The sequence below is a fragment of the Lissotriton helveticus genome, chromosome 5_1 (genome assembly GCF_964261635.1).
Source record: "Lissotriton helveticus chromosome 5_1, aLisHel1.1, whole genome shotgun sequence".
NCBI classification, from domain to species: domain Eukaryota; kingdom Metazoa; phylum Chordata; class Amphibia; order Caudata; family Salamandridae; genus Lissotriton; species Lissotriton helveticus.
Genome location: NC_136065.1, coordinates 1226660198 through 1226678392, shown reverse-complemented (window position 1 = coordinate 1226678392; position 18195 = coordinate 1226660198). Strand labels below are relative to the sequence as shown.

Genomic DNA, 18195 nt, shown 5'->3' with positions numbered 1-18195 from the left:
TGACGTTTGCAACCATAAATCATGAACCACATTATCGCACAATAGGTCCTCTATACCGAAGGAATAATACCACACTCAAGGTGTGAAACACATAAAAGGAAGAAACACACCAGCTGCTATACACCTACATTCAGTCAGGCGTGCACGAAGGTGCTGCGATGATTTTACAGCTTGGAAGTAGAAAGACAAAATAAAAATAAATCATTATGTACTATATCACACACAAACCAAGTGCTATAAACTAACATGGAACCACCACTAAGGTATGCTCCCAAATAGTCAGGCCAACAGTTCCTTAGACTGTGATGGTATTACACTCCACACTACAACATGTGCCTGAAAAAGGAATTTCCGTTGGATTGTCTTGAGAGAAAAGTTATCCACTCCCATGATCGCCTGAAGCCTTCCCTGCAGGCTGAAGAGGGGTCAATGTTCATTCAGGGTGTCCTTCTTTCTAATCCCCTACCAGGAATTGGCGATGAAGGTTTAAGTACGTTGAAGGAAATTGTTCATCTTAAAAATCTGCTCAGGCTGTCCAGGCTGCATGAAAGACCGAACGAGAAATCACGAGACGCTGTGCTACTTAGAATGGCCCTAGTTAGAACCCACTGGATATAGCTATAGGATTCGTCCACTCATACAACTCTAGCGTAAAAAGGATGCCTGAGACCCAGTTGCAGCTGGAGGCACCTTCTGCACGCCGGCATAGCCACCAATGTGAACCAAAGCAAGCACTCATAGATGTAACCATCCTTATGCTTAGACTAGTACCTGCATAATGCAATAGACAAAAGGGGTAACACTAATATCAAGAACGGCTCCATGTCACAGCCAGTGAATACAATGGCCTCCAATGCCCGTATGCCTCGAAATACTAGTAAAACCAGAATTTTTAAACTTTGTACTGATATAACTTCAGTAACCTATAAACAAGCTCTTGCATAAGACTGGAGAAGCAATATTAACAAGCGTTGCACAAGTAAAGAATGATGAACTTTGGGAGGCAATATAAAGGAACAGAGTAAGACAGGAACTGCGTTGGCATCAACTGTGGCCTTGGTATCTGTAAGAAAATGGATAATTATTTGGGGTGGGTGGTCGCCAACCTCAATTAATCATAAAACTATCCTGTGAGGACGAACCCCAACAGTTACTATATTAGCCTGAGTTCAACCTCTGGTAGCTATAACACAAAGCAGACAGGCTTAACTAAAGGAATGTGTAAATAATGTATTCAGCGCCAAAACAGTAATAAAGTCAAAACAGCAAACGATAAAAATCCCAAACAAAATTAGAAAATTTGAGCAAATTTCATAAAAGGACACCAAAACAACAAAAATACAATAAGGTGAACGAGTAATATGAGTTTTTAACATTTTCAGTGAAAATAACGCCAAAAAGCACTAAGCACCAAGCACAGTCTATGGTCGTGGTACACCTTGGTACAATTTGTGATGGATCTAGAATTCAGATACACCAAGCGGAATAGGCCACTCAAGGGTTTTACCTTTGTACCTAGTCTTCAAAATGGAAGTCAGATTCTCTCAGTAGGACAAGGCAGCAGGCTGTGTCTGGGAAGGTCTCAACAAAGTCGGATCAGGGCTGAGTGAAGCCCAGCTGAAGCTATTGATTTTGCCAGGAAAAATCACATTTCGCACCCTAAGCCATCATCACATCAGTAAGGTACTTTCAGCACCTTCACCAAGTCAAGATTTCTACCTTGGAACTTAGGGCTCGATTACGATGGCGGTGGTACCACCAAGACAGCCCGTCTGTCTTGGTGGTCCCACCGCCATCGGCAATAATTTTTTCTGACCACCACATTTGGATGGCGGGCGGATGTGTGGCAGTCAGACAGACCGACTGTCAGGGATCCGAATGCCTACAATGGTGGAAGTGCCTGCCAGGGCACCGCCGTAGGCATTACGATATTCCTTTCCGAGGACCCTATCATGACGGTGAACCTGCCATGAATAGGCAGCAGAACGGGACATTGGGGACCCATAGCGGGCCCCCCTGGGCCTGGGTTTAGGGGGCACCATACCTATCCCTGCACCATGTGCACGTAGTGTAGGGATATGTTTCAGGCATATTTTATGCACTGCGGCGGGTGCTGCAGCCCACAGAACCTGCCATAATACAAAAAATAGTAATCGTCGCATCCTTATTCGGACTGCGATAGCACCAACTTGTAGTCAGGCGGTCCCTTTTCCAAATGGATGGGGGTCAGACAAAAGTCCAACCGCCATCCTAATGAGGCCCTTAATCTCTGAAATGGAGCTTCGATTTCTCCAAAGGGACAATGCAGAAGGTTGTATCCAAAGAGGGCACCACAGGGTTGGATACCTTCTCGCCAATGGCCCACTAAAACAAATTTGTTGGTGCAGAGAAACCACAAGAGGGACAAACTAGTTTCTTCAGCCCAGCGTGGTGCACCTACATCAAATTGGCTCTGGTGGTCGGTCAAGGACCTCCGTCAGCTGGAATTCATAATCTTTTTAAGTCCCTAAACTTTGTTGTGGCATGCTCCTTTTCCTCACCCTTTCACCTAAGGCTCCCAAGCTTCATGGGGGCTCTTCTGACTTCCAGGCTTCATTCAACTAAGCACTTTGGCATGATCTATCCAGTGCAGGTCCAGTTTTGAGTGGGCAACTGATCATCCAGGAAAATAGTGACTGTTCAGCTTGTCTTGTCCCTGTAACCACACAGGAATCCCAGCCCACTGACCCTCGGAGTTCACCTGTTTTTCCTGGGTAGAAAAGGGAACAGATCCAGTCTTTCAGTGATCCACTTAGATTACAGCAAGCAGGGACCAGTCCTTTTGTGATTTTCTGCATGTCTAGAAAATGTTCCGAGGAGGGTGACTTATGGTGCCACATTAATGGTTGGCATTCGCTAGAGAGTGGTGGTGACTACTCGCTCTTCCCTAAACAATTGAGCAAAGGTTCCCAGGGGCAATCCTGCCAACTTTATCAACAGTTCCTGTTTGCCCTACTGCAAACAATCCCACAGTGCACATTACACCTCCAATCCAATATGCGGGAAACCCTTTTTCCCTTGTGTAGAACTTCTGAGCTCATCCAGAAGTGTGTCCAGGAAAACGAATAGCCCCCTCCTTTGTGGTCACTCAAAACTGGTTCTAGGGGTAGGTTCCCTCCCATTGGGTTTCAGCCAGCCTGGCTGGGGGGAAAATGTTTGTCTTCCCCAGGTCTCACCTCACATTTACTTGAGAAAAGGCAGGCCCATTACATTCCATGTTAATGAATTTTCTGGGCGCATCCTAACTGGCCTTCCTACATGGGGATGAAACACACTTCACCACACCCAGGCCATTGTTTCAGCTCTGGGACATCATTTTCACACCTCATTAAGGTCAAACACTGGCAGACCAGCCGTCAATAGGTTAATGCTAATTAGCCAACTGGAGGTTCAGGGAGCTAAAAGGTAACTCTCTAAAAGTTTATTTTCTTAAATATATATCTTAAAAATCCAACTTTACCACTAAATGTGTTTTTTAATAAATATAAACAATTATATTTGGCATGTTGTGGGAGTGCCCCAAGAATGCACATTCTGGGAGGGGGTAAAAGCTCAGCTAGAGACAGCCTTTAGAGTGCCTATGGTGAACTGGGCCCCAGTGATATTATTGCGGTTGTAGGAACCTCAGATCTTCCTTCCTAGGCGTGCATTGAGCCCACAATTACAGGACTGAGCCTGGGAGATGAAAGTGTGTTAAATACGAGAGAAATTAGTGTATGATGGTCGGCCTGGCCAAGGAAATCTGAGAGAGTGTGGGAGGGATGGTCCATAGGAGAAGAGGGTAAGGGAATCAAGAGGTGGATAATGGGTGGGGGAATGTGGGGGAAGGGACAGAAGGATTGGTGGCATGGCTATTTGGAACTGGCTTGCCATGACCTACTGTATCTCTACCTGCATTTGACAAACATCTGTCCTTGGTGATATGAGCCACCAGTCAGTTTGGGGATGGGGGGGAGAGTTGGGCATCACTGAAATGTTTTTTTGTGTTTTGTTGTATAACGATATATTTCAAAATCAATAAGGTATATATTTTTAAATATTATCTGAATAACTTTTGTTGCCGATTCCTGTCAAAGGTTACAGATTAAAATGCATAGTCTGTGCTTTGACATTTTGTATAATTAAGCTACAGCCCTGTCAGTGATAATATTAATGAAATCATATCTATATGTAAAATAGGATTTTGTCATGGATGCAATATATAACATAAGACTTCTAAGATATTAGGATGTTTTGTTGATGATTTCTCACACTAATGATTTTTCACACTAACGTTTATTTAGATTGTGTAGTCAGAACACAATTTTGTTGTTTAATGTGTTTCACATGTACATAAGTATTGTCTGTATATAGACTTTATTGTCTCTTTCTGTTTCAAATATGCAACAAAGTTTCAAAAAAAGTTTGAAAAAAAAAATTAATAAAGTACCAGATCAAATGAAATGAAATAGTTTGGTCTAGCGTTAACTCGGAAACGTCAGTATAAAACAGGTCCTGGCCGACTTCCCTGTTACACATTTATAAATGGCAGAGCCAGAGCCTGGTCCATTGGACCTAACTCCCCTTGATACCGCTTTACATAATAGGCCCATTGGTACCCTGCCTTGTAGGCAACAAGGTGTGGTTCGGGGTGACTTATTAATATTTAAAAACAGGGTTTCCCACTCATGAAAAAGGCTTATTTTGACAGATTTAACAGCAGGGTTTTAGGCTACTGACATTCAAAACAACACATGGTAAGCCAGAAGCTATCTTTTACAGGTCTACTCTGTGGATGCCATAATAGGTGGTTTAGTCCACAGGTGGCATTTAACTCTAGGCTCTGGGTGCATTTTCTACACCATATGCTAGTGATTTGTAGACAAGTTAAACATGTCTATGAGGGAGTACCAATTTAACCATGTTTAAAGGGGTAGCTCAGGGACTTTACTCCTTCTCACCACATGATCACCATGGAGTAATGTAGATGAACAGGTGCCCTCCCACCCTCGCTCCTTGAGGCCTTGATCATCAGCCTCTTGAAACAGGGTAAACCCACTGAGCGATGGAAACCTTTTCACCCGCCCACAATTATAAATACAAACAACAAAATGCTAGCTAATCAGATAGCAAATTGAATATTGCCCATCCTCTAGAACCTGATAAGGCCAGTTAGGTCAGGACCTATACCACAGCGATCTATGGTCCTCAATCTTTGTGCTTTAGCTGCTGTGCTTCATGAATTATAATTTATAACCCAAGCTGACTGCAGCAGCTGTCTTCCCAGATGCCACTACGGCATTTGATACGCAGAAGTAGCAGTACCTTTTATGCACTATTGCAGCAACTTTAATTCAGCTTTAATTCAGTTGGCTATTGTATAGACAAATCCTTCCCACTTATGAGGCAGAATGGGTTAATGTCGAATTCCATACCTATATCTAGAGGGACTAGGCAGAGCTGCCCTCTATCTCTTTTATTATTTGCGGTTATAATGGAGCCACTAGCTGCAGACCATTGCAACATCATTCACACTGAGACCTCAGCTTCACTGCCTGTAGCCTTATGAGACTTGTAGACTGATGACATCACGCTTTTTTTCCAGAGATCCTGCGACCAACATCTCATTAACAATCCACTAGTTGCTTGGATTTGATTGACTGAAAGACATTTCAAGCAATTGGTCTAAAACAGTTGTGTTTCCACACTCACAACCTTTACGTGTGTGTGCTCCCGAATACCCTTTGAAGTGGGGCATTAGGGCATTTAATTAACTCAAGATCCATGTTGGTAGAGATATGAAATGGTACTATGGGAGAACTAGGATACTGCTGTAACTAAGCTAGAAGATCATGTTGCCAGATGGATAAAGATGCCGTTGCCCATGTCTAAGATGGTTGTCCTGCCTCGGTTCTTGTACTTATTCATAAATAGCTTAATACCTCTGGCCCAGCAGTTCTTCAAAAGATTTGGTTCCTGTATGATGAAATTGAATTTGGCCTGCAAGCAACCATGGTTACGCTAGGAAATATTGACACTCTCGTTTGAATATGGGATGGAGGGGTTGGGGCTAGCAGCTCCTGACTTTGAGCTACATTTTTTTACGTGCACCAACACACTTTGCACACTTTTGGTACCACCCAACACGCTTTCAGCTGCATACTTATGTTGAGGCTGATGTTGTCAACCCCACCCGTGGAGGTAATGTAGGGGTCGCCAGGGGTTCCAGCTGTGACCCCTAGCTTGCCCTCTGGGACACCTGGTACTGCCTTTGCGGCCCATGGCCTCAAAGGTGGTAAAATCAGTGCCAGAAACACAGGGGTGAGGCTAGGCTCCTTATTTTTTGTTCATTTTTCACCATACTATTAGTAAATAATATTTCATTAGTCATTAATAGTGTAATAAAAAAATGGAGCACAGTTACCTGGAATGACCTTTGTTCGCAGCTAAGGTAAGTAAAAAATGCATGTAAATGTATGGTGCGTGTGTGCTTGATTGCGGGTGAGAGTATATATGAGCGATTTTGTGTGTGAGTGAATTTAATTGAATGTGAGAACATGATGTTATGCTTGCAAAACTGCCTTAGACCCTGACGTACTAAACGTAATTCCTGTCTTATAGAGACAGCCTGGGGTAAAATAATGGCACTGGCATAGTTGACGCAATTCATAGCTTGACAGATACATGTGACAAAATCCGGGCAGCACATTGGAGGCAATTCTTGGAATTGTAAGCACCCATGGTAAAATACTGTTAGTGGCATACTAGAGGTAGTGTTGGTACTTGTACATTGGAACAATTTCTTGGCACAAAGGAGGGCAGCCTGGCTCATGGGAGGAGTGCAAACATGACAAAATGCCATCATGATATACGAAGGTCATTTTTTACAATAAGGGGAACCCAAGCTAATGGTGTAACCAAAATCTAGTATGGGTGTATCCATGTACGTACTGTGCTATGTGCAAAAGACGGTAGATTGTCTTTAAATCAGGAAAATCACAACAAGCAGAAGAAGCACCCTAGTTTTACTATGAGTCTACAGGAAACATTTAGCACTGGGCTTAATATCCCAAAAAGGAATCTACATACAGTTACACAAAATAGTTAGTCAACTAGTCCAAAAAACATCATGAGACACATATATTCTTGATATTCATTGCTTATGTCTTTACTTCCACTTGTAAAGGAATGGAACAGGGACACAGACGACGTATTTCGTCCCACAACATAGGGACTTCTTCAGGGCACAAGATTGTAAGACTTGTCATAAGCCACTAGGTTAGAATTTTGTGCAGAGTTCTTCCTGGTTAAATTTCAGTATATGTTACCGATATCGGTATAGTCACTGCACAAAATGTCAGCTGTTAGGTTGCCAGAGTTTGCGTGCACTTTCAAAACATTCAAAAAGTAGTCTCAACATGTATTCCACGTGTGAGGACTCCATAACATCAGATGTGTGTACTGCGAGAAAAAAAGATTTTCTTTAAACGTTGATATTAAATTTTTCTCTATGGTAGCCATTAGTGCTATTAAGCAACAGTTAGAGTTGATAAGGGGTCCAGAAGTCCTGACTGGTAAAGTCAAACGCTCAGAAATTCACAGTTGCAGGCCAAGAATTGTCATTTACAGGTTTCGTGGACCTTTAGAAGCTTTTATTTCTGTCTTGCCTGGATTTAATTTGACATATTTCATGGTTACTGTGTTTGGTTGCGAATAAAGAAGTTCTATTGGGTAATTATAAATACACCGTTTTAACCCCTGAAATTGAGTAGAATTTGTATTCCATTAGCGTGGGTTAGACAAAAGATATTAAGGGAGTACATAAACATTGGTTGAGAGTGGAACTACCCTTTGACAAAGCCTATTAGTTTGGCTTTTATTGATAAATGAAAGTGCTTTTCAGTGACTGGCGACTTTATGTCTGCGATCATATGGGTGAATGAATGCAAGAATGGTTCAATGGTTGAAATCAAGTGAGTGCACAAAAGGCTGAATCAGTCAATGGCGGAATGCAATGGTGTGGAGAAGTGTGGCTCAAATGGTTAGAGCGGCAGACCTTGATGCAGAGCTCAGGCCCGGGACCAGGGTTCGATTCCTGCGTCGACGGGTCTCGTGCTCATAAATTCCTCTGACCTGATATTCTCGCCTCAGCGCCTATTCTAATCATGGGCCCCACGCTGCAACTCTGGGCAATAGCTTGCTTAATCTCCACAACGGCCCCCAACAGCGCTGGGGATGCCTGGTTTCACCATGGGGGTGTCCAGGAGTGGACACTTCACAAGGAAAGCCAGGAAGGGTTCCTCAGCGGTAAGAGTACAAGCGCCGGGAGACCCTTGTTGGGTAGCTGTGCGCTATACAAGTACAAAAACATTTACAATGCAAGGATGTAATGATGAGTGAACTGAGGATACATTAATGGATAAGTGCATGAGTAAACAAATGAATGCATGGATGGATAAATGGGTCCATATGTGGATGAGTGAGTGAAAAATTACTGACTGCATTGGTGGATTTGTGGGCTGTTCATCTTCTTATAATTCACCTCCTGATCTGTCTATTTACTAACTCACTCACGTGACTCATACATACGTATCCCTCCATCAGCACATACATTCAACCTACAGCTTTGTCCTTCCATCGATGTATGCTTGCAAAGCATCGATATAGTCATAGCCATTTATAATACGAAACAAAGCTACAAGTACCAAAATGGTAAGTAAAGACCAGTACTGAATAATCCACTAATGCATGTTATGTGGCTACTTGAGAGCTGTATGTTAATGAAAATGTGGTGAAATTAAGCAAACTACATAACGACTGAAACAACCATCATTGATTGATGTGACATTGGTTCTATTTCCATGCACTGAGCGCACTCATTCTCTATGTTAATAGGTGCTGTCTTATAGTTCTTCTGTGCCGATCAGGGCCGGCTCTAGGCTCACGGAGGCCCTGAGCAGGGAGTGTAGGTAGGGGGCACGAGGCCGCCAAATCCCTGCCAGGGGCCGCCATGCAAATATGTATCTAAGGATATATATTGGCGTGGCGGCCCCTGGGGTTTGGCGGCCCTGTGCAGGTGCACAGCTTGCACATGCCTTAGGCCGGCCCTGGTGCCGATGGTATCTGCCAGTTTGTATTCCTACATCTATGTCTGACCACCAGTCTCAAAATTGGTTTTTCAAGATCTGGCCCGTGCACATTGATTGAAAGGCGCCAGAGCCTGCCTCGCCGGGGTGGAAAACTCCAGCACCACACAGGAGCAGGTACTGGATAGTAACAGAGCACCCACAAGAGACCAGGGCTTGTCTCACCCCATCCTCAGTACAAGCGCTCGGGCTTTCTATGCTCCTCTTAAACGTCCTGGCAAAACACTGCAGGGCGAATGAAAACATCTCTCCCTAGGGGAAGGGAGCACAACATGTGATCTACAACAGCACATGTTGCAAACCTACTGCCCCAATGAAATGACAACATGCCCATGAAGAGGAAAGCTTCAATAGGTCAGCGGTGAGAATTCTAAACAAGCAATGACTGATAAACCTAGGTTGATCAATATGCGAATGACACAACAACCTATGGATGAGGGGGGTAACCTTTGGCAGCTCTCTTTATAAATGAAGCAAGCCCCGGGGAGACAGCTAAAGACTGCTCTGCCTAAAAAAAGAGTTGAAATGGTAAGGCCCTGTAGGACTATGAAAAGACAGGGCTTAATGTGGATAAAAAAAAGTAGTGGCTACAACAGATTGGCGTTTACATCAAAGCCAATATTTCAGTCAGAATACAGTACAACATAACCTGTTCTGCTATTCTTATGCATTGTTCTTGAAATGAGTTCCACATATGGCTCGGCCTTGTCTCAAGCTTTGTATCATACTTTCATGCTTTGGTTTGTGTTCAGCTATACTTATGGTTTGATTGTTTGTCTTTCTGTTCTGTTATGCTCACGCACTGACTAGTATTGATTTGTGCTGAATTGTAATCATGTTTTGGCCTTGTGTAGACATGTTCAGACTCAGGATGTGATCATTTTTGGGCTGTGTCTTGATTTGTGTTAAGGTGTACTCAAAGTAGTGTTAAGCTCTGTTGCATCATATTTACGACTCAACCTTTTACTGTATAGTAAAAGTATAGCATAGTTAATAAGAGGTAAAAATGTCCTGGCAACCAACATACTTAGTTCAAGAACCAGATTCCTGGCACCAATAATCCAGCCAATTCTGACAAATACGATAGAAATGGTAATTTCTTCCCTATCTGTAGGAACTGGCTGCGTTATCGGTACCGGGATACTGGTTCTCGAACTAACTGCAGGGACATTTTTACCTCTTGTTAACTGGTTATGCTATTCTTGATGGTTGTGTTACTATCGCCAACCACAAGCCTCGATTTATAGGAGTTACGACGTCTGGCATTGATGATTTGTGGAAAACTATCATCTCAACTACTAGATCAGTGAAACTTTTTCTTGCCTATGTGAATAGCTTCTTTGCGGTTTGGGCAGCCTCTTATTGAGGATATTTGACTAATTATTTCAGGAAAATATTGACTATGATCAGAGCCTTGTGACGGAACACGTGTTAGCTCTACCTGTGTGACGTTGGATGTACCAACTGATGTTCCAGGAAAAAACTGGAAAATAAACAAGCATGGAACAAACATCTTTTCAATGTGATTTAATGGACAAAATGTATTACTTTGTACCACTATTTTTTGAGTGCTCCGATATCTTTATATGTGAAGTGATGGACATGTTCATCAACACTCCTTTTTGGCACCATTGGTAGTAGGGTGTCCTATATCTGCTAGCACCATAGTATTCTTTTCTAAATTGATGTGTTATCCAAATACCCACATTTAATGTTGATGTAATTGGATGTGCAACCCTGTACAGTCCTGCCAAGCGTCACGCAACAGGTGTGACACTCACGCATTTCAGTACGGTGATCCGCATCACCGCACTGAATGCATTTGTCACGCATTTTTGCCACCTGTGCCAGCGCACCGGCAGCAGCTCCTGTGTGCCCGGGCTCTCTACAGTTCTGAGAGTGCTGCTTTGCCCGACTAGTGTGCCTAAACAGAAACCTGACTGCAGCTGAGCTCTCTAAGCTCGTGAGCGGCGCCGCCGGCCGCGCTACAATGTATCTCTCTGCTCAGCTCTGCCTGCTAGAGTCCGACGACTGTGTTGATGTTCCCTACCCTGTTGCCCTGAAAACTAGAGAATAGCGATTTGTGCAGTCTGCAGGGGGGCCGGCCGGCGCCCGGCCTGCCCGCTCAGTCGATACTCTGAGTCAGTGGCTTGCTCTGCAGTCCAACAATATAACAAAATCTGGCTGTGGCTGCTGCCTGGAGACCCCGGGTGCGGAGTGGCATGCCCAGCAGAGCTGTTGCCGCGTTATAGCTCTCAGACATAGTGGCGCCGTGACCTCACGTCCGTCCTGAAAGGAAATGAAGTTGGAGAAGCTGTGCCATGGACGACTGGAGTGGAGTTGTGCTGTGTGTGTCGTTGTTCCGACGCCGTGCGGCCCCAGTGTCTGTCTCAGTCTGGCACGTGATACAGCGCTGCTGCCTGCGCAGGAGGGCCACAATATATAATTAATATTAACCTGCCGTTTTTCCGACCGGCGGCAGGACCGGACGGGCCGCACAGCATCGACCTGAGACAGTGACTACACTAGTCACTAGTCTCTCAGACTGGTCTATCTGGTCAGCATCATCATGGCCGGGCTTCCGGCACGGCATCATCAGAGGGCTGAGGAGGATCATTGCCGGACCCCCGGCATAGAGCGATAGTCTTTGCACTGGACACAGGACTGTTAACTTGTACAAGTAAGTACTTTTTTTGGTCAGCGTAGGCACCCTGATGATAGTACTGTGTTTGTTTATGCAGTTACTGCTCTGTGAGTAGCACAAAAGCATGCACTCGCGGCACTGATATGTGTCTATTGTCACTCCAACAACTTGTAGATGAGTCTGCGCAATAACCCAACACCTGCTGGCATATGGATCACGCTGAGCTGCTGACAGGCGAATTTGTCACAATTTGAGCTGTTTCTATAGTGGCAGAGCAGGCTGCAGGCCATGTCGTGTTTACTTAGCTAGGCCCCGTCTATAGGTGGCAGAGCAGGCCGCGCGGCATTTTCTAGATCATCTGATCATGAGGTCTTGTGATCTAATATGCAGGGCGGGCTGGCTGCTGGTCAGGCAGCCCCGAGATAGTAGTAGTCAGTGTTGTCTTTATGTTACCTAACCTCGTTATAATGTCAGCAGTACGGCACGCACACTCGGCACTGCAGATCTCATGTGTGATCCAATCTGTAGGGCTGCTCTGTCTCGTCATCCTTAGCACCGTAGCAGTGTGGGCCGGGCCGGGGTATTATCATCACTGACGATGCACAGGGGCCTGTAGGTGATCATGCTCCTGGGCAAAGCCATGTGTCTGAACACTGTCTGTCCAAGCGTAAGAGCAGCTCTTCCTCACTCTGCACCCCTGTGATCCCGAAGTATGGCCCCAGTTAGAAGATTATTACAGCTATCGCCTGGCTCAACCCGTCGTGACTGTCATGCCTGGTCAGCATCAGTGTGCACAGTGTCCAAGTGTAATGTACAGGCAGTGTTCACTTTAAACTGCATAAAAAATACAGAGCACACACTTCAAAATGGAAGACAAGTGAAACTTAAATATTCCGAAGGAAATATATTTATTTACATTACAAACTCTTAACCTTTTCCATTACGAAATATTTTCATCACATCCATCATAATACATGGAAGAATAAGAAGAAACTTAGCATTATCTTTTGTTTTCTATTTTGTTTTACATCTGCAATATTATGTCATTCCGAATGTTGTGTAGTGTTACATGAGCTACAGTCAAGTGCTCGCTGGCTGCAGAGCTGCCCTGTTCTTATTGGCCTATCGCTGTACTTTCAGTTAAGGTTTTCAATAACACTACTGTGCCCTCTGGTATTGTTTTGAGCATGGAAGCTAAGACTTCCAACCAGTAACAAGTGGCCTGTTGGGGACAGGGCTCTCTATGTGTCATGTTGGTTAGTGTCCTTCCATTTCTGGTGTCTAGCAGCACTTTTAAGATCTTTTTAGAGTTTCTTGTTGCTCGGATGGGTCTAATTTCTAATATTTATATGTTTCCCTCGTCTTCATTGCTTGATTTTGCTCACGGGAAAGTGTCACTCATAGTAAATGAAATATCACACCTAATTACACTAAAATTATGAAAATGTCACACATAGCAATCTAAAACCTTGGCAGCTATGCCTGTATTACCACTACTACCTTTGTATTTATTTACATGATACATTTGTGTTTAATTTCGTGTTTGCTCGTGGTGTAGCGGTTTGTGTGCCGCCCTGTATGTAAGTCTCGGCTTGATAGTGTGTGGAGCTGTATCCTCCTCACAGCTCAGCCCTGCATTGAGTTGTGTGCACGCTTCCGTTGATGCCCTGTGCTGCACGTGATTGGGTCTGCCCTGGTGACGTCTTGTCCTGGGGCTCACCCCAGCGCGCGCCGCTGCTCCTTACCGTGCCCGCAGGCCCCTCGCTGGATGAGGATCACCGCCGGCTCCTGCCTCAGCTCCGCGGCCTTGCTCGCCTCCTTCAGCCGGCAAGCGTTGCTGTAAGTCTTCCCGTCGCTCCCGCACACGGGCTCGCTGGAGGCGCACAGGCACCGCCCGCTGGTGTGCGCCAGTCTCCTCCGCAAGCCCGGGAAGGAGCACCGAAGCCCGGAGGCGCAGGGCTTCGGGGCCTCTCCACTTGGCCCTGAGCCGCACCGACCGCCCTCTCCGACAGCACACACCGGGCAGCAGTTGCAGTGCAGCACCGTCTCCCCGGACTCACAGACCTCAGGAGCCGGGCTGGGGCCGCACGATGTTGGGTCACACCTGTCGGGGCAACCGGCGTCTGGGAGGGGGCTGACAAGGGACATAGTGGCAAGGAGGAATAGCAGCGCAAGAGGGAGCAGGGGCGGCATCTTCCACACTCCTGCTCTGGGTAGGAAAAATAAATAAAGTGCACCAAGTGGACAAAATGCCTCAAAGATGCCTTAAGTGGCAGCACCGAGTAAAGGGGGTGAAGTGAGAAGGAAGACCAAATGACGTAATTGTCAAAAAGAGGATGAAGGGCATTAGTGGAAGAGTTGGGACCACAGATTTGGGAGGGTGTACATAGAGGCAAGGAAGGGAAACACACTTAATGAGGAAATAAAGGGGTATGGTGAGCCTTGATGGACAGCAAGTATCAGACCTTCTGAACTACAGGCCTGGAATTTCGGGACACCAAGAGGGAAGCAGGGAACGGGTCCAGCCCTCCCCGAAATCAACAGGAGTTGCAGCTTCAGACGATGTGTCAAAACTTCCCTGCTCTGGGTCCTAAAGAGCCAGCCCGAGATCCAAGGCGACAGACAGTAGGTAGGTACAGGGACCGGGGCCAGCATGCAGTCTCCTTCCCCGTTAAATATGTTTAGTAGCTGAGCCAGTCCTCGGATCTGCACATCCAAGGAATGGGTCGGAGGGTGGGGCCTGTACTTCTGGACTCTGAGGGGCAGCCGGACGGCCCGCGGGGCACTCCGAGGTTACAGGGATTGGCAAAAAAGTCCGTCTTGTGCACCACTTGGAAGAAGCCCTAAATCCTGGACACGGCCGTGCGTGTGTGTGCTCGGCTGGAGCCGAGGCTGCAGTGTGAGGTGAAGTGACTGGAATCTCTCTCTCCTATATAACAGCGCTGTGCTGGAGGAAGGCGGGGCCCTGGGACGGCTCCATCACTGGCCGCAGCACACCAGGGCGATTTTTTTCCTTAATAGTTGGAAAAACACCAAAAACCATGAATCCAAGAGTTCGTGCAAAGAAGGGAGAGGCGGAGCCGAGCTGCTGAGGTCCCGGAGACCTGAGGGAAAGATGAAGGCAGGGCGTGCAGAGACAGCCACAGAGCAGACTGAAGACAAGACAGAGACGGGATAAAGGCATGTAAAAAGGAGTGCGTAGACAAGAGACAACAGCACTGCAGAGAGGACAGAGATAAGAGGCAGTAATAACACAATGATCTAGTGACAGGGAGAGACAGTCAGAGTACAAAGGGGAGAGACATGAGACAATTACACAGGAGGAATAACGGGAACAATAGCCAGCGAAGAGATGAGAGAAGGTCATACAGCAAGAAAAGCAGACATAGAGCAGGTAACAAAGACAAGTCACCAACAGGACAGTTATTTCAGAGACGGACACGCAGCTCAGAGTGCAGAGACTGCAGACATTCATATAATAGGCTGGGAAAAGACAAGACTTTCATACAAAATAGAGTTTAATGACAGTCATACAACAGACCAACAAGAGACAGCCACGCAACAAACCTAGTGCCGATATCGGCAACCCCCGCTTAGCAGCTAAATAGTCACGCTGCGCAAAATAATACAGTCCACACAAGTTTTTGTTGGGAAAAGTTTGCTGCAGGTTTATTACATACAAGGAGTATGCCAACTTGGTGGGTTAACTTACAGGCAGGCAGAGGTGACTCACCTAAGCTACCCTGCCCACCTGATGAGCCAACTGCACCATGGCGAATCCAATCGGTGCTACCTTTTTGGGTGGTTTATGCCCCTTATATATCCTGGACCTCCAGTCCATTCTTTTTACTCACGCCTTTTTAGGGGCAGAGCGTACCCAGGCAAGCCCCCGGTTGCTCAGGCTTACAACCGCCTAGGGACTCGTGGGGCGCTGTCGTTCTCAATGAGGGTCCTGCCGTAAAGACACCTGGGATTTTGGCATAATGAAGCCTTATTGTGCTCCTGTAAGGGTACCCCTCCTACCAATCAGCCTCAGGATTGCCCTGTATGTCCGCCAAAGCCCTGGATGTGGGCTCCGTCATATCCAGGGCCTCCACCCCACCAGGCTTCATAACCTCCTGCAACGTGTGATTACCAGTCCTAGCTGGACACTTCCTATCTACCTCTGACGGTTCCCAGGCCTTCTAGCTGGACAGTTCCCATTCCCCTCTGCAGGTGTACCCCATCCCTATCGGGGAAAGCTAGTGGCGTATCCACTCAAGAGACCATGCCTTATTTACCAAGCCCATCTTATTTTATTTGATTTTGAATTCAAGTTGCATTAAGCCCTCCTGCTTGATGGGCTTGTGCATGGCCTATTTACCCCATCGAAGGCAAGTCTGCTAGCCTCCACTTAAATTGGAGACTACTTTTATGTTTTAGCTATAGATTTATTTACCCATCCATAGGCTTGTTCGATGGCCTGCCCGGAATTTAAATAACTTCTCTCTACTTTAACCGCAGTTCAGGGTGAAAACCCTAAGGTGTACTGTGCCAATACGGGCCTACTTGTTAGGTATTGCCAGTTTGTGCATTATCCAACACGGCCCAGTCACTGATTTCAGAATGCGCTGGAAAACATTTTGGAGTTCACCTCCCAGACCCACAGTGTCCTTGTTAACAAGTTACTGTTTGTGGCCAACACTATCCCATTCTCTCTGACAGCTGGCCTCCTCGTGTACATGAGTATTACGCCAACCAGAATTCTTACCAAAATGGAATGCAAAACTACTGCTCTTCGTAACCCTGGTTCTGTCTGAATTAATCCATTGTGCACTGCGTACTATATTGATTTGAGTGCCGCATTTGACACCGTCTCCCATCCCATCTTATTGTCCACCTTGCAATCCGTGGGGGTTGTTGGCCCAGCCCTGGCTTGGATTGCTAGTTTTCTTTCTAATCGCACCTTCCAGGTCTTTTCTGCTACTTCTGTCTCTTCTATCTACTCTTCCCCTCACGGTGTTCCCCAAGGGTCGATTCTTAGTCCCATTTTCTTTAATCTTTATGTGAGACCGCTTGCTTTCTTGGCAGAGCAAGCGGGTCTCACAATATATTCTTAGGCTGACGATACTCAAATCGTCTATTCACTTTCCACCGAGAATCACTCGCCTTCCTCCTCCTTGCAGACAGGTTTGGAACAGATCGCCAATTGGATGCAGAGACATAAATTAAAGCTCAATGGGGACAAAACGGAGCTGCTCCTATTCGGTCCCAATGCACCTTTGTGGGGCCCGCAACATTGGCCTCCGCAGATGGGCCCTTTACCTACCCCCTCAGATTCTGCCCGTAATCTCGGGGTTCTGCTTGACAACCAGTTGTCATTGAAGCAACATGTGGTAAAGGTCTCTGCCACCTGTACTACCATCATCAGGTGGCTTAGAAAAATCACATGGATGCTCCCAGTGGATACCCTGAGAACCGTGGTCCAAGCCCTTGTCATCTCCCGGATGGACTACGGGAACGTACTACTCCTGGGCGCCTGTAAGGAGGTATTAAAGAAACTTCAGGTTGTTCAGAATATGGCTGTGCGCCTGATATGTAACCTACCTGCTAGATCTTCGGCTACTACCCATCTGCACAAACTGCATTGGTTACGAATTGAGAGCCGTATAAAATTCAAAGCCCTTTGTATTATGCACCGTATAAAAATGAACAAAGCCCCGAAATATCTATCTTCCTTGGTCCAGCACTATGTCCCATCCCGCACTTTAAGATCATCTACCCAAAACAAGTTTCAAATTCCACGTGTTAAGCGAGCCAAGATGGGCGGACGTTCGTTCGCCTTTCTGGCCCCCTCTTTATGGAACTCTATGCCCCAATCCCTGCGCTCGGAAGTCTGTTATATGACATTCCGCAAAGGTATTAAGACCTGGCTTTTTAACATGTAACTGCCATGCCCTGGTTTTCTTCACTGTTCCATCTTCCGTTTGCTACAGCGCCGGGTAACCTTCGGGTAGCTGCGCGCTCAATAAATGCAATTATAATAATAATAATAATAATAATAATATAGTGCCTAACATTCAGGGTTGATTACACCCTTGTATACTTGATTATTCCCAAAATTAGGGGGTCACACTGATAACCGTGTACTGCACCAGCATTGTAAATTTACCTGCTCCTTCCAAATTTGAATTTTCTTGAATAATGGACAAGCCAAATATTCTTAATACATTGCAGCTTTTTGTGTGCTTTAACACCTTGTTTCCCCAGATTTTGGGACAGCAGCACACTCGTTAGATGACAGCTTCCACAACCAGCCTAGCTACTGTGGCTATCAGGGAGGGGAATTCTTTGCTTAACTGAAGCAACCTGTAACATGCCCTTGGTTCCAGAATGCACATACTTTGC

The 18195-nt window shown here is 45.8% G+C and overlaps 1 protein-coding gene across 1 annotated transcript in view; it reads right to left on the bottom strand.

Annotated features, from left to right (window-relative positions):
• The window catches only part of HTRA1 (HtrA serine peptidase 1), a 325350-nt gene extending 310636 nt beyond the window's left edge, over positions 1-14714 (bottom strand). Inside the window, exon 1 of the mRNA XM_078643951.1 lies at positions 13554-14714. Coding sequence (XP_078500077.1) covers positions 13554-14001 — 448 coding nt within the window. The 5' untranslated portion in view covers positions 14002-14714. The remainder of the gene's footprint in view (positions 1-13553) is intronic.
• Positions 14715-18195: the final 3481 nt, after the last annotated feature.